At 40.1% G+C, this 27365-nt stretch overlaps 2 protein-coding genes and 3 pseudogenes across 2 annotated transcripts in view; 1 reads left to right on the top strand and 4 right to left on the bottom strand.

Moving 5' to 3' along the window:
- Window positions 1–27365, top strand: part of Vom1r99 (vomeronasal 1 receptor 99) — a 120078-nt gene that overhangs the window by 34921 nt on the left and 57792 nt on the right. The gene's annotated exons all lie outside the window — the stretch shown is intronic.
- Window positions 75–239, bottom strand: Vom1r-ps80 (vomeronasal 1 receptor pseudogene 80; annotated as a pseudogene).
- On the bottom strand, window positions 1070–1887 carry Vom1r-ps79 (vomeronasal 1 receptor pseudogene 79; annotated as a pseudogene).
- Window positions 19918–20862, bottom strand: Vom1r98 (vomeronasal 1 receptor 98). The gene has a single exon (NM_001008948.1). It carries the CDS (start codon window positions 20860–20862, stop codon window positions 19918–19920), a length of 945 nt encoding a protein of 314 aa, NP_001008948.1.
- Vom1r-ps78 (vomeronasal 1 receptor pseudogene 78) lies at window positions 25807–26634 on the bottom strand (annotated as a pseudogene).

The following is a 27365-nucleotide window of genomic DNA, read 5'->3' as shown; positions in this document are numbered from 1 at the left end:
AAATATGTCATGATCCAAACCTCTGATGACAACATAATGAATTATACTAAGGGTCTATACCCATCACTAAATAATCAATTATCTATTATTCTGCCATACATTGACCTCAGAATCTTAGTCCTCCACTTTTCAGTGCAAATAAACACAAAAGGACTGATGGTGGCATTGCTATGGGACACAATAATTTGGACACAGTAGAACATTGACCCATCCTTGAACGTCATCCTTGAGTAGAAGACTGTTGTGGCTATTAGCTCACATATTTGAATTACCCTAGATGCACAGAACACATGAAACTCAAGAGGGATGACCAAAATGTGAATGTTTCACTCCTTCTTTAAAAGGGGAACAAGAATACCCTTCGCAATAGGGAATAGGGAGGCAAAGTTTAGAACAGAGGCTGAAGGAACACCCATTCACAGCCTGCCCCACATGTGGTCCATACATATATAGCCACCAAACTAGATAAGATGGATAAAGCAAAGAAGTGCAGGCTGACAGGAACTGGATGTAGAGCTCTCCTGAGAGACACACTCAGAATACAGCAAATACATAGGCGAATGCCAGCAGCAACCCACTAAACTGAGAACAGGACCCCCATTGAAGGAATCATAGAAAGGACTGGAAGAGTTTGAAGGGGCTTGAGACCCCATATGAACAACAATGCCAACCAACCAGAGCTTCCAGGGACTAAGCCACTACCCAAAGACTATGAGGTTGGACTGACCCTAGGCTCCAACCTCATAGGTAGCAATGAATAGCCTAGTAAGAGCACCAGTGGAAGGGGAAGCCCTTGGTCCTGCCAAGACTGAACCCCCATGGAACGTGATTGTTGGGGGGAGGGTGGTAATGGGGAGAGGATGGGGGGAGCCCATGTAGAAGGGGAGAGGGAAGGGTTAGGTGGATGTTGGCCCAGAAACCTGGAAGGGGAATAACAATTGAAATGTAAATAAGAAATATTCAAGTTAATAAAGATTAAAAAAAGAAAAGAAGATGGTAATATTTGAATAAGAATTTAAGTTTATTATTTATGACAGTTGATTTAATGCTTTCAAAATTATATTTTGATTTAAGAGGTATTAACATTTATACAATCTGAAAAAAAAAGACAACATTTTCCAAAATGTAGAGAACCACAAAGAACCACAAAGAAGCTCATGAACAGTAGGATGGCCTTGCTTGCCCTTTGTTCTGGAGATGCCTTTGAAGAAAGGCTGGTGCTGTGAAGATGCTGGGCCTGATCCTTGTACCTCCATAGGAAAGCCACCATGTACCCACTGGACAGGGCCATGAGACTGATAAGAAAGGCTTCCCTGGTGGCTATCAGTAAGGAAAACATGCTTGTTTTGGATTAACTCATAAGTAGAAGTGAACAGGACTGAGAAACATACATAAAAATATCTGAAGGCAAGTTGGAGGTAGCAATGGTCAATAAAAAAAGGTGACTGCTAAAAGATATATAGAGAACACAGAAGAAAAGAAAGGTACCTGAGATGTGATAGGGATATTATTTTTAAACTTTGATAAACATAAGCTTCTAGGATTGAGAGTGATGGTCCAAAGGATATTCAGCAGACAGGCAGCACAAAGGGTGAAACCCCTCAAAAGCTTGTGCAAATAGATAAGGGACTGGCATGTGGTAGAATCCCACCTCCCCCAAGACATAAACATGTCTGCAGCTATGAGTCCCATAGTTATAAGGAGCATTAGTTGGGATAAGGATAAGAAAGCAATGTAGAGATCAATGGGCTTAGATCTGTTCTCTTCAAAGAGCATGCAGAGGTGGGCAAAAACCAGGACACTGTTAGCTGAGATCCTAATGCTCACCTCAGAGAACAACATGATTTTCATGTTAATGTCAGTGTAGAGGATGTTGTCTTTATTCATTGTAGCTGGGTAGGAATCAAATAGCAACAACCTCAGGAGAAAAGAGAAAACACTTCATTACAAAATACAGCCTTGTTCACAAATGCCAACCAAAACCAAGCTGCAATAAGATGGTGCCTCATCCAGATTCCATATCACCAAACTCATCTCCAGCTCACACCACCTCAAAGCCATCCCCACTGTCCCCACTATCCCCACTGTCCTAATGCTTTCCAATCAATGCTGACTTGTGCATAACATTGTGGTATTACCTCAGAATATAAACTTTTTGTACATTAAACACTTCCACAAGGTCTAAGTAGCATTTCTGCTCATGGTCCCTAGGTTTAGTAGTTCTTGGCCCAGAGTTGTATCTCACTTGATGGTTGTACACACAATAGCTTTACATGTCTGGTGAATTGGAATGGAGAAATGCACAAAACTAGAAATGTGCCTCTCTGGAGGACTGTGCACCCACAGATTCCATGTGCACAGTGTCATTTTCTCTGTGTCCACTTTATTCTGCTGTTTTACTACCAGAAAATAGAAAAAATCATTCTCTGTCTGTATCTCTGTCTCTTTGTCTCTCTCTATCTCTGTCTCTCTCGCTTTCTCTGTGTGTGTTTTTCTCTTCCCTATACCTCCCTTTTCCTATACCCTCTCCTTTATTCTTTCTCTCCCTCTTTGTTTTTTAATACATGGTTTCTCTCTCTATTCCTGGTCATCCAAAAACACACTTTGTATACCAGGCTGGCCTCTATCTCAGAGATCTTCCACCTTCTAACTTATAAGTGGTTGGATCAAAGACATGTGCCAAAACTGCCAAGCAAGGCCAAATATTCTCAATAAATCTAGAAAAAAATGATTATCAATTTGGATTCTGAATCAAATTCTACCCACTGCCATTTCTTCAAATATGACCTTAAGCACTCAGAGCTCCAGTCACCTCCTTTAGAACATGTGGACAGTCAGCCCTGTGCCTGTGTCAAAGGACCCTAGGTGTGAAAGAACATGCTATATACATACTCACCAAACCTGGAAGTATTTCTGACACAGAATGATCTCTATAGACATGTCAACTGTTGGTTTTCTCATGCAGTGTCTTGTCATGTGGACTGAGTCAATTCAGCTCTGTTATTGACTGATCAACAGTTTCCCTAACTGAAACAGAAAAGATGAAAATGTCTAAAACAGTTGAATGATGGAGTCAAGTTCACTTTCCAAACAGTATGAAATATTGGAGTTTTCTCTGAATTTTAAATGTCTCTCCATCCACCCTATAACTTTAATATTCTGCAATGATGCCTCTGAGAAAAGACCCCAAGAATCAAATATCCCTGTGAACACATTCTTACTTTTTTCTTCTGTCATGTAGAATCAGGGTGTTAAATAAAACTTCAATTATAATAGACAGGGCCATCCCATTCTGCAGTCATGATTAAGTGAAAATTATCCACCGAGTCTTGAAGGATAGGCTCTTCTTTATTGAAGAGCTGGGCCATCATGGAGTTTACTGTGAGACTGTGTCTCTTTGTCATATTAAGGTGATGTTGCTGCCTAAACATGAGCTAAGCATGGACAACAATGAGACATACCCAGGTACAGGAAAGCCCACTACTCAGCCTACACAAAGAACTGCAGACTCCCAAGAAAAACTAAGATCAGGAGGACTCGTCTTCTCCAGGGGGAGCATACCAATTAGATATCCAAAACCAAAGTCAGCGTGGAAAACATACACACAAGGAGCAGTATGCACACTGAGCATATTGTAGTTGTGCATTTAAGAATAAGTGTTATGTAATAAAAAGAGACCATGAGAGCAAAGGAGAGCATGGGGGTTATTAGGAAGAGTTTTGAGGAACATGGCTAATGGATAATTCATATCATACTATAATGTTTAAAAATCAAAGAATTATGAAATGTCATAAAAGGGAAATGTTATAATTCATAAACACTGGGTAACAGTTAATAATTCAGAGGTGAGGAGGATAGTTGGTGAAAACATCTAATAATTTGCATTTCCTCACATAAAAATTGTATAGTATCAACATAAAAAGCTAATTCTTAAAGAGATCAGTTGTCATTAGCCCCAGAATCTTGACTAAGCTCTACTTATTCAATTCCTGTGATTTGTGAAGTTCCTAATAATACCAGAGCTCCTCCTTGATCTCTGTCTAAATGAACAGAAAGAAGGTGGGGAAGAAGGAAGTACTAGGGGAAATAAGAAGAGGGGTGGGGGAATTCATTGTCAGTAGTGAGATAACAGAATGTAACAGTTTCTGCCACTCAGCCAATATGTTTGAGTTTGTGCCATGATAACCCCAAGAAAATATACAGACAGAAATCAAGGCTCCATCTGCCATCAAGTTATAAAGGAAAGCAGTTCACACTGGCACTCCACCTGAATGTCATATTGTAACCCATATGCATTCATAATGGCAGGCATGTGTTTTATACACACATTTCAGGGAAGGAAATGTGCACATTGGTGATGATTTTAAAGTTCAAAAACATGAAATATATGCACTCACTAAGTAATAATCCTAACATGTTTCTCTCCTATCGTTTTTAAGAAATTAAATATTTTCTGTTCCATCAAATGCAAACACAAAGGGATGCAGACAGACAGAGGAGAGACAGACCAAGAGGAGAGGAATGACAGACAGAGAAAGACTCTGAGAGAAAGATAGACGGAGAGAGGGGGGCCAGAAATGAACCTTACAAAGGCATCACATTATTAAATTCCCCAGGTGGTGAGGGCTGTCCTCCTCTTTATAGTTGGGTGCAGGTTGTTTTTTTATTAGGTTCATTTCAGTATCTATAGCACTACAAAATGTAAATCACTTAGGAAAACCAGGGGATTTCAGGAGGCAGGAACTTTAAGCTACATTCGTGACATCATGGATTCAGGACATCTTTGCTCTGAAGTTAGAGGATCCTTATTAGAGGAGGTAGCACTTGAGCATCTCTTCCTTTCTGCAGGAACAGCTGGAGAGACTAACATGATGTCCTGTAACCATGGGCACAAGTTTGTCAGGACAGACACAAACAGCAGCCTTGACCACCTGCCAGCACCAGTCTTTGCAGCACACCCAACTGTGCCTATGTGAAGTTATATAGAAAATGTTGAGCTAATGTGTCATTCATACTCAAACGTTCTAGGGACTATTAGCACTTCATGGAAACGAGCTAAAAAGGGTTGTATTGACACTCTTCTCAGAAGTTAGTCCTTACATGGATAACTACCTAACACAATATAGGAGATAGGAGAACAGGACAGCCACCCCCTGCCATCAAAAATGATGTAAGAGACAGACTTTTGCACAACAATTCAAGTTGCAACGTCTGCCTGTGCCCTTCAGATAAAACTGTACCATGCCTAAAATTTCCTTCTATATCCTGGCCTGTCACATTTCCTCCAGAGTCATGTCATGTTTTCTATATAAGGAAAGGACATGGCTATGAAAAATACTTTGGAGAAAATGAAAGAAAGGCTTAGAGGGCAGAACAGGAGAACAAAACCACCTAGAGCAAGAAAAAATCAGAAGAATTCCGAGAATTCATTGCTAGAGAAACTTTAGAGTCTCAGGAACACAGAGAGAGCCCTCAATTCTGCATAGACCCATGATCCTTGGCTGTAGACACTGTGCCATCCTTAAGTTACACACATCATAGGCAACCTGAGATTCATGGCATTGTCAATAGGCTTCAAACAAGTGGCCAGTGTTCACCACAACAATGATCTGACCTTGTCATCTGAGGGTAAGTAGAGAGCAAAATGGAAGAGGGAAACCTCTCTGAAGAACCCACTGCATGCTGAGTATTTATGACCCTGTGGGTGCACTGCATCAGGGAAGAGAAAGGCACACTGTCTATGTTCTCCTCTATGACATGGCTGCAGCCTACCTACACACTGGTATTGAGTAGCTGTGTCAAGAGCAGAGTTTAAGTCATGTCTGAGCAATGCCTGTCTGTCCTTACATTTAAGAAACTGTGTACTTGTGTTTGTCATTGTCACACAGTTCACCCTTGCTATGCTACCATCACCCTCACCCCTAATGTGCTTTCCTGAACAGTGGACTGAGGCCTGCGAAGATGGGTTTGGCTCTGCTTCATGAAATTAAGTTCGGTTTAGAATGGAGTTACAGCAGGAAGTATTCTTTATCAATTCTCCTTGGAAACTACTTGGAAGACTGTGAAGGAGAGGAAAACCATCATGCAAGGAAAACTATCAGTAAGAAGATGTCAACACTGTGTCAAGAGAGACCATGAAGAAAGAGGCTGTGTATGTGCTATTGGAAACACCATGAGAAATACTTGTGATAAGGAGTAAGTGAAACACTTTTTGTTGTCCTCTGGGCTCACAATTGCAGATAGACTGTTGTAGTATTTAAAACCACATCATCAGACCCCCCAGAGACAACAGTGTGCTCTTATAGAAAAGGGTGAGGAAGTCCTAGTGAAGCCTTGTCACAGACCTGACAGTTTTGTCACAAATGCCTGGTGTTACTATAAAGGCTGAGCCATTCTGCAGAAGAAACTTTTTCTGACACAACCTGTCATGTGATGGATCAGTCCCATCATCAAACAAGGGGTTAATGACCTCCCTGTCCAGCAGCATTGATGGTCTCTTTGTAATAAACATTAGAGATAGAATTCTGTTTATCTATTTCTAAAACCATGATTAGATGCAATTTGGGGAATTATGGCAGCTAGTAAGAGAGATCAGACATAGAGAAAACAACAACCTCAAGGCATTCCCATTATTTGAGTGCTTTGCAATTGTTTCCCAAAAAACTAGAGTTATAAATTTCCATTCTTAGGACCCTGGGAAAATAAGACCAAGTTTACCATGGACTTGATATTTCATAACTGGCAACCATGATCCTTAACTGAGACTTCCCCTGGGTCAGAGACCAGGATAAGGACAGCCTTTGAGTTCTAGTAGCTCTAGATGAACTGGAAATGAAATGCAGCACACTGTGAGTCTGTCCATCATGTAAGCTATGAACTTGCTGCTTCATTTTTTTGTAAAGCTTTTGTATTAGTTATGATTTTATTACTGTGAGCAGACACTATCTCCAAGACAACTTTTATAAGGACAACAATTACGGTGCTGGATAAAAGGCTCAGAGGTTCAGGCCATTATCATCAAAGTGGGAACATAGCAGCATCCAGGCAGGCATGGTGAAAGAGGAGCTGAGAGTTCTACATCTTGTTCCAAAGACAGACAGGAGAAGACTATCTTCCAGGAAGCTAGGAGGAGAGTCTCAAAGCCCACCCCCATAGTTATGCACTTCCTCCTAAAAGGCAACGCATACTCCCCTGGCTCCCAATAGCTTGTTTACACCCATGAATCTATTGAAGTCATACATAGCTTTAGTATAAAATACATTTAGTTCAAATTCCAAAGTTCCCATAGTCTATAGCAGACTCAACAATGCAAAAAGTCCAAACTCAAAATCTGTTCTAAGATTCATCCAATCACTTAACTATAATCCTCAAAGCAAGATAGGCAACTAGCTGGGCAAAATCCAAACTGCATCTCCAGGTTATAGGTGAAAATGGTTTTCAGATCTCCAACTCCTTTTTCATAATTGTTGAGTTAAATAAATGTCTTTCTCCTTGCTGGCTCCACTCCCTGTTAGCAGCTTTCCTCAGCAGATATTCCACAGCTCTTGAAGCTTGAACAACTTGTGGTCTCCAAGGTAATTTCAACATTACAGATCCTTGTACCAGTGTATAGGACCATATATGATATTCTGGGCTCCTCCAAAGGGTTTGGGCTATGTATGAATACTTCTTTCCTCTGAAACCTCTATAGCCAGGTTTCCACAGTTCAAATCACCTTCAACAACAAAGTCATACATATTCCTAATAGGTTTTCATATAAGCCCCAATCAAAGCATCCCTCTGAACTCCAAATCCAAACTCCTTAAAAGTCACATTCTTCCAAGAAAAAGCATGGTCAGAGCTACCACAGCAATAACCAGGATCTGCTACCAAATTTTATCTTGGAGTTTTACTGATGTGCACATACACCATAACCAGGGAAACTTTTATGATGACAACATTTAATTGGGGCTGGCTTACAGGTTCAGAGTTTCAGTCCATTATAATCAACTCAAGAGCATTGCAGCCTGCATGCAGGCAGGGTGTAGGAGGAGCTGAAAGATCTACATCTTGTTCCAAAGGCAAGCTGGAAAGACTAGCTTCTACAAAGCTAGGACAAGGGTCTTAAATCTCATGCCAACAGTAACAAACTTCTTCCAACAAAGCCACGCCTACTGCAACAAGAAATTATCTCCTAATAGTTTTACTCCCTGGGCCAAGCATATGCAAACCTACCACATCTCTATATCTCTAAATTATTCAAACCACAGAAGTCATGTACAATAACAATTCTAGACTTCCACAGATAAGGACATTACACTAAGTTTTGGGTTTAAAGATGTCTTGATAAGATGAGAAGATCTGGTAGTATGAGATCTGTGAGAAAAAATAAATCAGGAAATTCATTGTGTGACTTAAGTGGTGACACAGAGGGTCAATTTACTTTTGAAAAATGAGTCCAAACCAAAAATCTATGGGTATTCCAAAAGTGAGCAAGATCTATGAACTTTAGGAGTTACTGAAGATGAATATCCTTGGAAGAAAATATGTTCGTTACCTTTGCAGAACACATTCCCCTCTTTTGAGAAGCCACCAGAGCTTAGCATCTCCATTGTAGATGTGAAAACTTCCTTGTAGCCTGGAAACTCCTCCTTCCTCAGACTGCCGGGGACCAGACCACCTTCAGATTCTGCACTAGGGTGCAGGAGACTTACCTGTATAGAATTGTTGGGGGAGAACTCTGTGCCTGACGAGATCCTGCACAGACTAAAGGAAGTTTGTAATGCTCGTGAGTAATTTGTAATTTTAATGTTTGTAGAATGTGGCAAGTTTTCACTGTGGAGCACGGAGAACTGGCATCCCAGTGGAGCATCTCCACTGCCTTTGATCTTACTCTCTATGATCTGGATAAGAGCCATCTGGGGAGGGCTGAGCATAAACTATCTGAGTTATCTTGCAATACCTGGGGAGGGATCAGAAAGTTTGCACCTACTCAACAACTCTAACTTTTATCATTTTGAACTTCAGGTATAATCAATCCCAAACCATTTCATGCTCTGGGGTGAGAGACTCATGGGCCTCCCATGACTTCCCATTGGCTCTGACACCATCTCTCTACATAATTAAATTGCAGCTTTTCGCTGGGTTTGTCCTCATGTGGAATATTTGAATTCTATGTAGTGTTGGTTCTGTGTGCCTTAATTTACATATGCTCAGCTTCAGGGTTCAAACTGTAAGTGATATTTAAAAGTTAATTTTATAAGAAATGATAGAAAAGTGAGGAGGGAGAAAGCAATACCTGGAGACCTTTGGAGAGGCAGTCATGGTTATGAGAAACCAGCTTAGGGTTCAAGATGTGAGTTCTCAGTTTATTACAGCTTACATGCCTGCTGCTTAATGATATGCTTTGCCACAATGACAGTGCTGTTAGTCAAATGAATTGGAACATTTCTAAGAGGTTAAGAGATCTGACTCATGAATGGTTCTGTAGGAAACTAACCAAGTCCTGTATGAATATGTGCAATTTGACATTAGCACAGCTTTGGCAATGACCAGTGACTCAGACCCATAGTAAGGACAAAACCTTCCATGGATAAAGCTTGGTGGGATGGCAAAGCATTCTTGTGATCCAAATCGGAATGTATTTAATATGTGCAGGGAATATACACCATAGCTTCCACTATTCCAGATATTTACAGCCTGAAGCATGTACATGACAGAGACAGTTACCCCTAAGATCAGGAAAACCTGCTCAACTGTATGCAAATCCTGCTTCCTCCTTTATCTGTATACAATAACATCACTTCCTTTTTCAGCTGAATATATTATACACGTTAAGGGGTGCTGCAACTCCTCCATCATAAATTCCAAACTGAATGGATTTGCTTGTCTGTCATTTCCTCATTTCCTCAGTGTCCGTAGTCTGCTGGACCCTCTTGGGAGCGATGCCCTTAAAACCCTCCATTATTGATGTTAATATTATAGTTAGAGTTTAGTATGACTGGGTTCATGGAAAATCCCCAACCATCTGCAGAAGACTAATGCAAATCTGGTGGTCAGGATGCCCAGTGATATGACAAACCTGTGATCTTTCTGAGAAACCAACATCCTGCTGACTAATGATATAACAATGTTGTGATCTTGCTGAGAAATACATCTGATGTCAGGATGCCCAATGATATGACAAACCTGTGACCTTTCTGAGAAACCAACATCCTGCTGACTAATGATATGGCAAACCTGTAACCTTTCTGAAAAACCAAGATCTTGTTGACATCAGCTGACCACATGATTACTGTGTCCTTGGCTTGCGTAGATGCTTCCCACTCCTCCCCCTCTCTCTGTTACTCCTGTTATGGTATAAATTCAGCCTTGGGAAAAAATAAAATTTTTGCCTTGATCAGACTCTTGTCTTGGTGTCTTTCTTCACGTCTCTTGTCCCCCGTTCTCTTCCAGGTACCCCCTGCACTCTCATTGACTGTCCTGCAGGATGGGACAACTGGACCAGACAGGACCCAAGCTGTGGAAGGAAGAGGCTCAAGATGAATCTCAACATTACCAGAAGATGAGGTTTTGCTGCACAACCACATCAACACATATGCTATCAAGGCAAGGGATGAGAGCAAGGACAAGAAGGAAGAGAAATGCAGATAGATAGCTCTCCAGCTTCTTAGAGATGCTGAAGCTCCATCTAATATGCAGCAGTATAGATCATCAAAGGTCAGTAAGGAGGGCCCTCCCCTACAGTCAACTGTTTGTAAAATCCAGAACTGAGGTTAAGCTACCAACTTATGAAATTTCCAGTACCAAACAAAGAAGAAAAGAGAGACTATAGAAGTTTTGTTCAAGTCAAAAATTGTGAAAATAGGATAAAAACATTCTGTGTCAAAGAACAGTACTCTAGATTGGGCAACATACTTACCTCAAAAATAATCCAGTATTCCTCCTGTCAAAAGGAAATGCTTGGACAAAGAGTGGAGCATACTCTGAAGGAAATACCATCCAGATGTACTTAGTCCAACATCCAGCTGAATGTGGGGAACCCAGTGCAGGAGTTAGGGCAAGTACTGAAAAAGCTGAAGGGGTTTGCAACCCATAAGACAAATAATATCAACCAACCAAACCCCCAGAGCTCCCAGGGACTAAACCACCAATCACAGTGTACACACAGGGGAACACATGGCTCCAGCTGCATATATAGTAGAGAATGGGCCTTATAGGACATCAATGGGAGGGGAAGCCCTTGGGCCTATCAAGGCTCAATGACCCAGCATAAGAGAATACTAGGGCACTGAGGTGGGAGTGGGTGGGCTGGTGGGGGAGCAAGGTCATAGGAACAGAGGCAAAGGGAGGGGTTAGGTATAGGGTGTGGGGGAACTGGAATGGGAGATAACATTTGAAATGTAAAGAAATAAAAATAACCAATAAAAATGATATGGTAACCCTAACACAATCTCATATACTTATTAACAACATTGTTTATTTTATTTTACAAATGCATAAACTGAATGAAATAAATATTTGAATGCATTTATGTAAAAGAAAAAAAGAAAAAAAGAACAGTAGTCCACTTTCCAAAGGGAAAGGTTCCAGTAGGTTTGTAGACTAATATAGTATTTTTCCATTTGCCAGAGCGTATGTCCCCATCCTTTCCTTCAAACCTACTTTGAATCTTCCATATGTGTCCTTGTTAAAACACCAATTTTAAGGGAGTGGAGAGTTGCACAAATCTTCCTCCTTAGATTACAAGGGTAGAAACAGACCAGACAAAATGAAGGGCGATGCAGATAGCAGGGCTTCCCTATGGCCCAGGAAAGGAAAAGGATTTCCAGATGTGGAAGATGTCCATAATTCTTTTAAAGCTGCTATTACATGAATTTTAGTAAAAATAGTAGAATATTGGAGGTGCATCTCATCCTGCTATGAGATATGAGTTTCTGAATAGCTAGGAACCTATTACCTTGGTAAGTTTCTAACTTCTTAGTAAGAACACCATGAACAGAAAAGAGCCTTTGGGGAAGCTGCCTGTTTCAGAGCCTTTGAAAAAGTAGGAGGTCTACCTTGGGATGTAAAACCAAACAACAGGCTCTTTGGCTTTCATCCTGGGACACTGATTTCTGCCAAGATGGAGTCACATCGCTCAATACTGCCATTGAGAATAAATACTTCATGGTATCCTATAATAGACTCTTGTTGTCATCTACACTATGGTCTGTAGGAAGTTATTCAACTGAACCAATCAGGTTCAGGGAACCCAAGGAAAACCACAGTGATGTCCTAGGAACATATCCTCTACAATATTCTGACATTGGTCCTAGAGAAGGCCCAAGAAGATAAACACAGATGTTGATCCGACCCTCACATGCACAGTCCCACCTGGCTTTCAGTTTTGACATTGAGTACTGAAATTGCTGCGAGGATACTGTTTTGTGTTATAATGGTATTCAAAACAAATGATTTTTTAATGGAAATACTTCTTTAAATGTCAAAGCTGAATGTAAATACTTCAAACAACTTTTCTGACTGCATTATTTCTGTGGGAAAAAACTACATTCCACCACCATCATTAAAGTTGCTCCCTATCCTTGCTTTCCTGTTGATGTCATAAAATACTGTGACCAAAAGGAATGGACATACATTAATTTGTTTGAATTAACAAGCTATAGGCTACTGGTGATGGAAGCCAGGGGAGTAACTCAAATAGGAACTGAACCAGAAACTACAGAATGCTGCCTACTGGCTTTCTACCATTGGCTTCCTTAGCTACCTTTTTATTGAGAAGTCTTAGGACAACTCTAGACTGGATCAGGTGATAACTGAAGGTAAGTAGATGATTTTCCTTGTGTGCCATCAAAGCACATTGTAAGATCTGCTCCATCGTATTCAGAGATGTGCTGTAGTATTCTGCTAGTGAGTTTTTATCAGTTTGGCACAGGATAGGGTCCTGTGGGAAGAGAGACAGTCAATTCTCCACCAGATGCTCTTAGGAGTAAGTCTGAGGGATATTTCCTTGATCAATGATTGATTTGGTATGGCCCATTCACTGTGGACATAGCATCCTTGGGCAGCTGGGATATAAAAGCAAGACACCAGAAGCAATGATTTTTGTAATTTTTGATTTATTATTTTATTTAGTAACATTTCAAATATTATTCCCATTCCCCTCTGAAAATACCATTTCCCACCTCCCTCACCCCTGCTTTTATGAGGGTGATCAGATGGACATAATAGAGGCCAAGCTGGGATATGCTCTATGAGGAGCCTGGATGTTCAATACCATGCTCACTGACAGAGGCAGGAAGAGATTTCTTCTCCAATATGACTAACCCACAGCTATGGGAAGTATATTAGCCCTGTGACATAAGAGACCTCATTGTCTGCAGCTGAAGGTTGTAGTCAATCAAGCCTGGTGGTTCACTCCTGATGCCTGCATAATGTGATGGCACCAGAGGTGGAGGCAGGAAGATTGTAAGTTCAAGGCTAGCCTTGGGTACTGGAAGAGACTCATTTACAAAAAGGAGGAGGAAGTAAAATGATGTCACATAGGGTGATTTGTATTCATGACATCAAATATGAGTAAAATGCTTTAAACCACTCTTGCCTTCTGCCAACATTCAGTTAGAGATTATAGATGGAAACATGATTCTGGAGAGAACTAGGCATTAAGAGGGAAGGAATATTTTCCTAATTTTTAGACAGGGTCTCATCAAGTAGCCCCAGGTGGTCTAGAACTCACAATATACACTAAGCTAGCCTTGCACTCACAGAGCTCTGCCTGCATTTACCCTTTTCTCTAGGTCAAGTACTGGCATTGAAAGCATGTGCCACTACATTTTTCTCTGTTCATGTTTTTACAGTTTTCTGAAAACAGTTTATTCATTTCTACCCATATTCTTAATGTTTAAGTCTCTGCATATATTCTCTTTTTAGTCAGTCAGGACATGCACTCTGTTAACATAGAGACATTCATCAGCACATTTCAGCAGCTACAGTTGTAGAGAGGATGAGTCACAATCTTTCTTCAGATGCTCTTCTTGCGTCATGCAGTGCTCATGTTATTTCTTTAAAAGATCCTTTAATGGGATGAAAGTGCAGATTATGACATCACTGCTCATGATGAGAGTGGTGTTTTGATGTATAAAATCTCCCCAAATTACCCGTTAGAGTTAGGAATAACAAATGATACTGTCATTGATACAGAAAAATACACATGCGTTAGAGCCTTACATTTGAATTAACTTTCCAGCTAGTTAGAATACTGCAAGACTGCACACCTCATGTCATTAGTTGAGGTCAAAGATGTATTGTGTTTCTTCTCTTATTCACTATCTAAATTTAAAAGGTTTACTCTATGTCTCTGTCTCTGTCTTTGACTCTCTGTCTCTCTCTGTGTCTCTCTGTTTCTCTGCCTCTGTACCTTTCAGTCTGTGAGTGTGTGTGGGGGTGGTGTCCTTGCACCTGTGTTGATGCCATAAACACCACTCAGTTGTCCATCTCTTTCGCTGTCCCAGGGAAATCTCAAAAGATTCCAGGCAGTTATCAAGACAATGTGTTGCTCTCCACAATATGACAGCAAAGACCTGTTACTAAAGACAACACCCACAAAACACATTGAACATGGTGAGGCTGAGCATGTGCCTATGTAGAAATAGTGTCTGTCATATGAGAATATACTCTTTAGTCAAACACCAAGCCAGCCACAAAGCCTTTCTCTCTAATACACTTCTTCCAGTAAAACGACCTAGGATAACCTGGCAGAAACCTTGTAGCAGTAGACAACCATGGTGTGGCTTGACTTAAGGCCCATTCCATGAGATGGACCCCATACCCAACACTGTTTGGGTGAGCAAGGAACAGAAACCAAGTAGACCAGAGGTTGATGACAAAACTACTTCTAGTCTTAAAAAAAAGGCAATGATAAAATGTCTCAGTGATGTTCTTCCATACTCTGAGATGAATGTCTTATTCAGTCATCATGAGAGATTTCCTTGTGCAGCAACTCAGAACAAATACAGAGACCCACAGCCAGTACTTATGCAGAGAGAAAGAGACAGAGAGACAGAGACAGACAGAGACAGACAGAATGAGAGACAGGGACAGAGACAGACAAAGAGACAGAAGGAGAGAGAGACCTTGGGAACATATAGCTTCAAATGGGGTGCCTCCATCAAATCTCTTCAGAATTCAGGGAACCCCAGGAAAGACAAGGCAGAAACAGTGAAAGAGCAGAGAAAATGGAGGCCATCAAGACAACAACACCTCTAAATCCACTAAGCAAAGCTCTTATGAACTCATCTGGATAGAAGCAGCAAGCACAGGACCTGCATGGGTCTGCACCAGACTCTCTGCATAATATTGCATAATATTATAACATTCAGTTTAGGGTTTCTATGGGACTCCTGTGGTATGAGTGATCCACTCCCTCAATCTTGTGCCTTCTCTTGGGCCCCTCTTCTTCTGATGGTTAGATGTGTCCAACTTGGTTGTGATGCTTTTTGTTTTGTATTATTGTACTTTATTTTATGTTTTGTCATTGCCTCTTAGAAAGATGTTCTTTTCTAATGAGAGAAAAAGTAGAGTGGATGCAGATAGGAGGGAATATTGGGAGGAATGTGGAGGAATAGACTGAGAATGAACTGTAATCAGGGTATATCCTATGATAAAAGCAATCTGTTTTCAGTAATAAGATCAAAATATCAGAAAGAAATCACTCTATAGTATGCTTTGTAAAATATGGACATTTGAGATAACAGTAGTTTACCACAGATTTCAAACTGCAAGAAGAAATGCTTCAAAAATGTCCATCATAAGGAAGTGACAAATGTTAGAGATAAATATATTTAGCTTGATCTTAAGCAATCTGTATGCTCGCTCCTCTCTCTCTCTCTCTCTCTCTCTCTCTCTCTCTCTCTCTCTGTGTGTGTGTGTGTGTGTGTGTGTGTGTGTGTGTGTGTGTGTGTGTGTGCACACATGTGCCCTTAGCTGATTTGCAGGGAATCATGGAGTAGGCCTGGCCTGGCTTCTTTGAAAAAATTATATCATAGGTTTTTCAGGGTAGAGTCCATGGCTCCCAGGATACAATGTGCCTTTTAGGTCTGAGAGACTAATATATTCCCTCAGACTATGAAGCATTTAGGCCTCTGTTCTCATAGTTGTCAAGGAAGCATGGAAGCTTTCAGGATGATTGGTCTTAGATATTAATGTTGTTGTATCATGTATACCCAACAAATGTTATGGTATACTGGCAACTAAGACTATATGATCCTGGCAATAGCCATTATATTCTGTCTTTGATAAAGGTATTACAAGTCTGGTGGCTCTGTATTAAATTACCAGTTTTAGTTTTGCTACAGACAGTCCAATCAGCCTAGTTCAATTCCTAGTAGCCAAATCAAGTGACCCTGTCCTAGTATAAATTCAAAAGTGGATGCTTACTCTCTCTCTCTCTCAATATCTATCTATCTATCTATCTATCTATCTATCTATCTATCTATCTATCTATCTATCTCCCTCTCTGTGAATTATAAGTAATTGTAATATAATATATGATTATATAACAATTACATATAATATTTAATCATTGTATATTACATGTGCATAATACCATAATATATATTATATCACTGCAGAATATTCAAAATAAAGAGGCTAGGACACAATTGTAAAAATGATAACCTGACCCGACCACCTGTCCTGGCAATGCTGCCCCAAGAAGGTTTGAAAAAAGATACCCAAGCACCATCCAAGGGTGTCCATAGAATGGAGGAAGGTGTGATGGAAGGATGGGAAAGATGGAGTATTCCTGGAAAGATGTAAGAGAAAGGAAGTCTAATGGGTCTTGAAACAGTGCAGAAATGGAACTGGAAACTCTAAGTAGAGAGGATGAGACAGGTGTGAGAAGGCCAGAATGTAGTTTTGGCTGCCATCAAGGACCTTTTAAGGGTGTGTTGTTCTCTTGCAGCTGAGGTCTGTGTTGATCTATGTCTGTGACCTGAGTTACCACCAAAGCCCAAACCAATGTATGTGGTCTTGGCTGCTGCTGGAGGTCAAATATATATGTTAGTGAACAGGATCATACTCTTGTGAGTGGTATGGGCAGCCATCTAAAGCCATGGGGACATCTGGGACCATGCTGCTTCTGAGGGTCATGTCTGGGTCTGTAGTCTATGGGAGCTGGGGTCTACTTGATGTCCCAGGCCCATATTACCCTCAAAGGCTATGTAGATGTCCTTGGTCTGAAATTCTGCCTGAGGCACTCTGATGAGTTAGCCCCATTAATCAACCACCAACACACTCAGGGGAGTGTGTACTGCCCTTCAGCAGCTGCAGCACTCAGAAAAGCAGGTTCTGCATGTCACCTGGGAAGCACAGTAGATCTGACTCTGGAGACAAAAGTAGAGTGAGCCAGCCCTGAGGACATGAGAGCAGGACAACTGTCTTTGCTCCTTACTGGTTCTGGCATTGGATAAGCCAAACTTTAAAGTACAGGAGGGCTCTCCATGATGGTGCTAAGCAAAAAGAGAAGCAGACTGATCAAATCATCACCTCCCCAATATCTCCCCAATCTATGGTCTGCTGGAGTATGTGAAAGGGCTAATCCTACAGAACTAAAACTGAAGGATCTTCATAATACGGGCAGCAACAGAATATCAAAGAGAAGTCCCTGAGGGTATACACTACTGATAGTGTAGCAGAAACCAGAGGCCTTGAATCAGACCAAGGACTCATTGTAATGAGCACTTGCAAGTAAAGATGTGTGGACAAATGGCATTCTCTAGGATACACCATGACACACTACATCTTCTACAACAAGGCTTTCTTTTTTTTTTTTTTACATGTTGTATATTTTTATTTTTATTTTTATTTTATTTATTTATTAACTTGAGTATTTCTTATATACATTTCGAGTGTTATTCCCTTTCCCGGTTTCCGGGCAAATATCCCCCTCCCCCCTCCCCTTCCTTATGGGTGTTCCCCTCCCAACCCTCCCCCCATTGCCGCCCTCCCCCCATAGACTAGTTCACTGGGGGTTCAGTCTTAGCAGGACCCAGGGCTTCCCCTTCCACTGGTGCTCTTACTAGGATATTCATTGCTACCTATGGGGTCAGAGTCCAGGGTCAGTCCATGTATAGTCTTTAGGTAGTGGCTTAGTCCCTGGAAGCTCTGGTTGCTTGGCATTGTTGTACTTTTGGGGTCTCGAGCCCCTTCAAGCTCTTCCAGTTCTTTCTCTGATTCCTTCAATAAGGGACCTATTCTCAGTTCAGTGGTTTGCTGCTGGCATTCGCCTCTGTATTTGCTGTATTCTGGCTGTGTCTCTCAGGAGAGATCTACATCCGGCTCCTGTCGGTCTGACTATGTTCAAGGCTTTCTTTTATTCTACCTTATTTTATTTTCTTTGTGGTGGGAGAGGTTGCAAGAACAGAGGAAATATAAAAATTGTACATGGTATGAATATCACAAAGAATGAATAAATGTTTTTTTAAAAAGAGAAATGATAATCCTTAAAGGCAATGATCATATTGACATCTGTAGAACTTTTCTAGGTGACAGGATATTGGTTGGAATAATTCATAATATTTCACAAAGTTGTTCTTCTGACATATTAACTACATATGATGCTAAGACACTGATGTAAAAACACATCATTGAGTATGTTTTAACTTTGATTGATTTTTTTCCAATACAAAAGAATAAACCCATACTTGGCATACAATCAGTTGTTTCCAAGCTAGCTAATATGCTATTTACTTTGATCTACTTTCATTTGGAATTTCAACTGCATATAAAACACCTGATCAATAATGTCAGAACTGTACTCCTACAACAGGTGGGAAACCCTTCCAAGGTGCAGAAGCTCCTCCCTAAGAGGGCTGATGAACTGAAGAACTTGTATCCTTCATGGGAAAACTGAGGATAAGAGGCAGAGAAGGATGGACAACCATTACATGGAACAAATTTATCATGAGCTTTTAAACTGTTGAGAAATTGCAGTTTGGTACTTTTAGAATCTTTACATTTTTGTTCATTTTATACATCATGGCAAAAGTACATGACCACATTTCATCATCAGAAAATGCATGTGAGATACACATTTCCCATTCTGAACATTGTGGACCTACAGTGGTGTTGAAGAGGGCACACAAATTATAGTCCAACCAGAGTGCATGTGTCTACAGCAGCACTCCCTTCCTGAACTGAAATTCTAACTCCTTCAGCAAAACGTCCACAATGTTTATTTCTTGAGTATCTAGAACACCATACTCTATTTTGTTCATGTTGGATCCTCTGAGTCCTGCCCTCTGTATGTAGATTCATATAGTATAACCTTCTGTGTAACTGAAATTTCTTATCAGAATAGCTTCAGGTCTCATTAGCATTGGTTCATGTGCTAAACTCTCATCCATTCTGAAATAATGACTAATAGTTGGATCAGATAGAGGCTACAGCAGTGTTCTTGTATTCAGACAGTTCTAGCTCTTTGTTTGTTCTTGGGATGTTAAAATTTTTTCATACCCATTTTAGTATAAATAATTTTTATTCCTAAAAATAATGGATATGTGTGTTCAGACGTGTATGTCTTCTGTATCATGTCATAATACATAGTTTTTCTAATTGTGAAAAAATGATAATAATGGGACAGTTCAAATATTGAGAAATGTCATTATCCAGTACAGATTTGAAGAAGTGAAGGGGATCAAGATTACATAGGGGAGATCATCTTGCCAGTTTCTCCCAAAAAGAGTTAAGAGAAAAAACTTTGCAATCACTCAGTATGTGGCTGAAATTTTTAGAATATAAATCTGACATCCATACATTATAGAAAGTTGCACAAGTTTAAAAAAAGGCACAAATCCACATTTTCGTTTAACCTCAAAACATGCACATACTGCCATGATTCATAGCTCTGAGCCAGTATATTATTGCACATCCTGAGGAATCTTACCAGCACAGAAAATCCAATCTCACTATCCTCTCATACATGGATATCAACGGGTTAGTTAGACGATTTTCATTACTAAGAACCAGCATAGGACTGACTACAGCATAGCTATGAGCTACAAGAATCTGGGCACAATAGAGAGATGGGTTTCCCTGGAATATAGTTCTGGAGTATGAGATGATACTGTCAAAAGTTGACATAACCAGGAAGAAGCTCATAAACATTAGAAGGGTCCAGATGGCTCTCTGCTCTGGAGTTGCCTTTGGAGAAAGTTTTGAGTTCTGAAGCCGCTGGGACCGAGTCTTATGCCTACATAAGAGAGTCGCCATGTAGCAAGTTGAGAGGCCCATGAGACCAATAAGGAAGGCATTCCTGAAAGCCAGCAGTGTGGAGAAGGTGCGTTGCATTGAGGAACTCATGGGTAGAAAAGAGCAAGATTTCGTGATATATATAAGATTAACCGAGGTGAGATTTTGTGTGGCAATAGCTGCTATTAAGATATGGCTGCTGATGGATGTATAGAAGATGCTCATGAAAATAAAGAAACATGAGAGATGATATGGGGAATTGGGTTTGAACTTTGCTAAGTGAGAGCTTTGAGGGCAAAGGATGATTGTCTGGAAGACACTCAACATACAGGTGGCACAAACAGAGAGGCTCCTGAAAAACCTGTGCAAGAAAATGAATAGTTTACATGTGATATCATCCCATCCTGAAGACATAAAAAAGTCTTTGGCTATATATGCTGCAAGTAGCAGCATCAGTAGGTGTATTAGGGCCATGAGGCCAATGGGCAAGTCAGTGAGTCTGGGCCTGTGCCCACGAATGAACATGAAGATATGGAAGAGGAGAAGGCAGCTGTTGGCTGAAATCCCGACGCCTATCTCACAGAAGAAGACATCTCTGATGTAAGCACTACAGTACATTGTAGTGTCTTTATTCATATTAATATGGGTAGAAGCACATAGTAGCTCTCTGAAGAGGAAGCAAGTAATTTGTTACATATTGCCTTCTACCTCCAGGAAAGGAACATTACCCTGAATGTGTACAGATGTATCCCAATTTATCTGCTACTGTCTAGAAATTCAGCTCTTTTTTACATCATTCAGAATCCATCCCTACTCTCACACATTGTCTAACCTGTCCAACTGTGGATAGCTTAAAATTTTAATTATGAAACTCTATCAGAGTGTAAGTTTTGCTCTACAGTCAAGTTCCATACATTATAGAAAATATTTACTTTTCTATTATCTCTTATGTCTATTTATCTGGGTAATGCCTAATGTGGTTTTGATTTGTATCATCTTGGTTGCCAAGCATGTAATAGTTCTCTATTTTCTGATAATCTGAAGTGGGAAATGTCATCAAATGAAATGAAGCTTTTCTGAGAATGAGTTCCCATGCATTAGACACTCACAGAGTTATTTCTTTTAGTCATTCTCTTTACCTTTCCATTAATTGCCTGACAAAATATTCTCATCATAGTTCCACCTAAAATGCAGGTAAGTGAACTTAGGATTCATGCTGATTAAGGTTGTACCCATAGTCATATTGCACAAACACACACACACACACACACACACACACACACACACACACACCTCAGCACTCTGAGGCTGGACTGGAGTCACATCCTATTAAATATGTGGACCATGATATACCAGTGGGGAGAAAGCATAGGAGTAAAAGAAGATGAGGTATACACACCAAATGTGAACATATTTCTTCTATGTCATGATCTCCATGGACATGTCAGCCACTTGTCTTTTTCTCATGTGTTTCTCTGCCCTGAGTTGGGAAAATTAACACAGTTCTTTTAACATCATTCAGTTGAAACAGAGAAGATCAAAATTACTAAACAGTATAATGGTGGAACAGTCCATATCCTGAGAGTCCTGGTCTTTTCTTTGAATATACCTTTGAAATGCCATATCACAGTTGTGTTACTATCTCTAGAAAATCAAACCAACCAGAGTCTGCCAGAAGAGCCCAGTCACCAGACACTGGCAGGGACAACAAGCAAGAATAGAGTATGTAATGTCTACAGTTACATTTGATCCTGAATTGTTCCACATAAAACAAAAAGAGATTGGTACATTTTCTATTGTTAAAGAAATTGAAATAAAATTTAACTCAGTGAGTAGAACACAGGGGAAGGTATTAATTGAACCTAACTAGTGTTTATTCAAGAAGTTGGGTATTTGTGTTTGTAGCAGAGAGTGGAAACTTTGTGTTCACTGATTATTCAGTGTTTTAGGGACCTCAGAGGCATGGTGCTCTTGGTAACACTTTCTGTAGGTTGAGCAGGAGCTGAAGCATGACAGAACAATTTCCTAATGTCTGAATTTGGTTTGAGAATAAAAAGCATTCACGAGTGGACATTGGTAGGTCCTTTATTGTCATGTGCAGTTGTCCTTTGTAGAATGAGCTTTTGAATCTGCCAACTATGAGTCAAAGCAAGACAAGTTGTGGTTTCACATTCATCTCCTTACCAACTTTCATTAAAAACCTTGGTTTGATAAGAATCTGAAAACTAAATATAAAGAGGAAGATGGGACGAGGCTCAATTACATCACATTTAACACAAAACAAAAGGAGATCAAGCATTTTCATATGTGTGAAACTGGAAGGTTTATTTTTATTGAGTAAGTAAGAGAGAGAAAAGGCCCTTTTGTATTTCTGGGCTTTGGGTTCTTGTTCAAAATTCATTTAATATCACTCTCCTGTAATTACATCATCATAGCTCCCTCAAGTGACATCTACCAAGGTGAGCAAGGCCAAGGGCTCACATTGCCAATCTGTGACTTCTGAAAGTGCATTGGAAAATTGAAGTCTGTGTCAGTTTGAGTGACAATGCTCCCACAAGAACTGAAGAATAACAAAACTTTGGAGCAAGCACAAGAAACCTTCTGTGGAAATATGCTCAGGGTAGTTCAGTAATTCTCAAAATGATATAGACTACTAATGGAGCCATGGTTGCCTCTCAGAGATTATAGGTCCTGAAGATGCCACATACTTACCAACATATGATGAGGATTATTTGACTAAATGTGACTTGAAAGCCTCCTTGCTGTGGTCTAGCTTCCTTGGCACAGAAACTCTTCTACAACCTGTCTAAGGAGGGACAGAATCAGTAGTCCTGTCAGACTGCAACCATTCTGAACAACAACAAAGAAGAGCAAAGCAAGCCTGCAATAAAGCAAGTGTAATAGAAGCACTTACCCTTGGTGGTACCCAACAGCTGTCTGATATGATGGAGAACCCAATGCCCTCAACAAGAGGGGAATCATGTCTGGTTCTAGAAAGATAGCCAACTTCCAGGGACCAATAATGAAAATGACCTAAGAAAAGAATTTACAACCATCACTTTGGTAAACCAACATAATTCCTAAATATATTCTAGGTATTATCCCTAGAGATAAGCAATGCTACCATCCCTCCACATAGAAGCCTCTCCTCACAGCATATGGAGACTATCACAGAAAGCACAACCACACAATGCAGAGATATATACATATTGTGGGGGATCCTACCCACAATGAATAAGTCTACATCACAGTTCCTGCAGGTATGACTCAGAGAACATCTATGAAGACAAACCAGAAAGATTTAAGGAGCCAGATTCTAGGAAGTTGATAAAGAGATAGTCTCTTCTGAAATTGGTGGCAAAAGCAAGACTGGAACAATGGCAACACCAACAGACATGATAATAATGGAAGTGGAAATTTTTCCCTATACAAAAAACGATAGGCTCCTAGAATCTCCTGGGAGAAGAAGAAATATCAAGCATGAGCACCATTATTGCTTATCCAATACAAAGCAATCAGCCCTAGGACCATATTAAACTCAACCTAAAAATGCATTTATGTATTTATGCAAACATACACTTACATATTTTGTACATAAAAATGTTAAGGGAAAAGTCAGTGAATTTGAGTGGGGCACATTTGTGCAGTTAGTTTCAGGGTTGAAGATGGAGAAGAAAAGTGACATTCCTATTTAATTAAAAATATATTTGAAATTAAATAAATAAATGGGAGAAGTAACCATGATCAAACATTAGTAGACATGCTGTAGTCATGGGAGAGTGACCTCTATCAGCTATTAGAAACAAAGGATTGATTTCTTCATAGTTATTTTGATGACTTAGTCAATAATTGTTGATCTATGAAAATAACAGATATGAAATGAAAACATTTAATTAAAAAGTAGACTTAGAACTTTTAAAGCTTTTAATAATATACATGACAAGTGTTAACTGTAGGTTTACCAAATTAATGTGGGTTGTTAAGTCGAAAGAAATAGTCCAAAATAAATTTTAAGAGTTTTTATATCAGAAAATTAAACATCTTAAGAAGAACATACCTTTGTTGCTGTGCAAAACATTGTCCCTTTGCTGAGGGGTCATCAGAGCTCAAGGTCTCTTCTACAGATGATGAAAATCTACATGCAGCCCCCAGCTTCTCCTCCCTCATCCTGCCTGGGTCACGACCACCTTCTGATTCTGAACTTTGTGTAGAGCACTTACCCAGATGGACATAGTAGGGAAAAACTCTGCCTGAGGAGATCCTTCACAGGCTTAGATGAAGGGAGTCTTTATTGCAGCTCTACAGCTAATCTGTTCAAGGTGGCAAGTTCCCCTGAAGAGTATGGAAATCCCAGTAGAGTATCATCTCTACTTTTATGTCACCATGCCCTGAACAACAGTTATCTTGGGATGGCTGAACAAAAACTTTATCTGAGATCCCTTGCCACATCTGCCAGATCAGAAAGTTTGAAACCAAATAGACAACCCTAACTGTTCTCCTTTTACTCCTTAGACTTAATTCTGATCAGTTTCCTTCACTATGATTTCTCTCGTCTGGAATGCAGGACTCTTTGTTCTCCCATAATTCCCTTCACAATAGCCACAAGAAAGAAGCTGCTGACCCCTCTGGTTGGATTAGGGAAAAGCTGGAGGAGGCTGAGAAGGAGGACGAATCTGTAGGAAGACTAGCACTATCAATTAACCTGGACCTCTGAGATCTCTCAGATACTGGATCACCAACCAGAGAGCATATACAGCTGATATGAGGTCCCCAATACATACACAGCAGAGGACTCCCAGGCCAGACTGAGAAGATTCACCTAACCCTCAAGAATCTCAAGAGACTGGAGGCCCCAGGGATGTTAAATGTCTGGTGGGTGGGTACATTCTTGAGGATGATAGGAGGGCAAGGAAGAGATATGGGATGTGGAGTAGTTGGAGGGTGAACTGGGAGAAGAATAAAATCTGGAGTGTAAAAATAAAATAAAAATAAATAAATAAATAAATAAATAAATAAATAAATAAATAAATAAATAGAAATGCTATGTGAATATTTTTGTTTTATGCAAGTTATGGGATATGGGGCTGCATCAGATTGTCCACAGCCATGGACTATGTTTCCATTTTGCTCTGACCAGAGAATGATTTTGGCAACCACAGATAGTTTTCCCAAATAAATGACATTTGGAATTCCAGAGACTCTTGAGAGAATATATAAATACAAACACCCCAAAAGGGAATGTGACTGCTGCTCTTCCTCCTGCTTCTGATGTTTCTGGTTGCTGCTTGGTGATATCCTGGAAGACAAAGAACAAAATTTCCACCAATCAACTTGATGCCCCTAATCAGCAAGAAGTAGTCTAATGATATTGACGTCCCCTTTCCTGTCTAACTTTCTCTCTCTCCTCCTAGAATTGGAGGGTTTGAAGAGTTGGAGAAGAGTGGTAGAAATATGTATGCATAAAGTAGCCACAAATGATGCATGGTCCGGATGCCAATATGGTCTCATCCTAATGACACTTTGCCATCACTGAATAATAAAATAGTCATTGTCCTCTTAGGCATTGACCTTGAGGATCATTTATAACTTTTCTGTGCTAATGAACACAGAGGGACTGATCATGACATAGCTGTGGCTAACAAGAATCCAGGTAAAGGAGAATACTGGAATGTCTTTAAACAGATGTCTTGAGCAGGAGATTAAACCAGTTCAACATAGACATCAGCACATAGAAGCTCATGAGAATCGGAATGGTCCAGGGGACCCTTTGCTCTAGGGAAGCTTTTGGAGGAGGCTGGTTCTGTGAAGATGCTAGGTCTGAATCCTGTGCCTGGACAAGAGAGATAGCATGTACCTGTTGAAGAGGACAATGACACCAACCAAGAATATGTCCCTGAAGATGAACAATGTGAATAATATGTATTGCATAGGGAAATGGTACAAAAGACCAGTACTCAGTTACATATAGTAGATGGTCTGACATCACATTAGGAGTAACAACAGGGAGATGAAAAGATTACTGGAAATGGATCAATATAAGGAAGATGGGACAAAGTAGGACCATAATATGTCATACGTGAATGAGGTACTTTTAAATTTTCCTCATCAGAAGAGTCTGGAACTGGGAATGAAGCTTGGAGGACAGTACAAATGGAGAGATTGCTCAAAAACTGAATAAGATGATAGGTGATTTACATGTGATGTCATCCCATCATTACCAAAGCATATCTGTACCCATGAATCCAACCACCAGCAACAACTGTAGGTAGATTTGGATCAGTAAGCCAATGAACAGGTCAACACGCCTGGCCTTATGCCCACCACTGAACACAAGGATATAGAGAAAGAGAACAACACTGTTGCCTGAGATCTTAATTATATTTCAGAAAAGAAAGTGTTTCTGATGTCTCAAAAAAGGATTGAGCTTGTGCTTATGACCTATCTTAGGTGGCAAAGAGGCATTGAACAAATCTCGCAGGATGAAAAAAAAAAAAGATAACCTTCGTCCTACATACAGCCTTCATTGTGAATCTTAACCATGCTATCATCTTGGGAAAATATATCAGTTCAGAACTCACTTAAACCACAACATCATCTGATCTCCAATCTCAGAAACCATCCCTCTGTCCTCACTGTCCTAAGGATTTGCAAATTTAGAGGACTGTCTGCCCAACTGTCAGGCTTCTTTGTACATGAGCATTCTTATAAAGTAACAGCTACAAAAGAAAGAGAGAGAGAGAGAGAGAGAGAGAGAGAGAGAGAAAGAAAGAAAGTAGAAGCTACTGTGTATCTCAGAACATATTCCTTTTCCTACTGCCCTTGTACAGCATCTCTTGGACCTGTGCTTGCCTTCATCTGCAGTGTCCTCTTTATTCTTTAACTCTACTAACAAATATTCTTAATAACATTATATTGAAATATTGAGAACTGTGATCTCTAAAAATTGACTCCTAAAACAAAAAACCTTCATGGCAATGCTACAGACAGACTGCTTGGTCAACTGAATCAAATCAAAGTCCCAGAAATAAACCCACAGACCTATGGACAATTGAGTTTTGATAAAGAACCAAAAATAATAGTATCTTAGAAAATGATGCAGGGCTAACTTGATATTTGCATGTAGAAGAATGAAGTTAGAT

This window comes from Rattus norvegicus, chromosome 4 (genome assembly GCF_021556685.1).
Source record: "Rattus norvegicus strain SHRSP/BbbUtx chromosome 4, alternate assembly SHRSP_T2T, whole genome shotgun sequence".
In the NCBI taxonomy this organism is placed as follows: Eukaryota; Metazoa; Chordata; class Mammalia; order Rodentia; family Muridae; genus Rattus; species Rattus norvegicus.
Note: the sequence above shows the minus strand (reverse complement) of the source record. Positions and strands in the feature narration are given on the sequence as shown.

What these genes read in the sequence shown, in the direction of transcription:
- Vom1r98 (NM_001008948.1), bottom strand. Translation starts at nt 20,862, where the DNA reads ATGAATAAAGACACTACAATGTACTGTAGTGCTTACATCAGAGATGTC.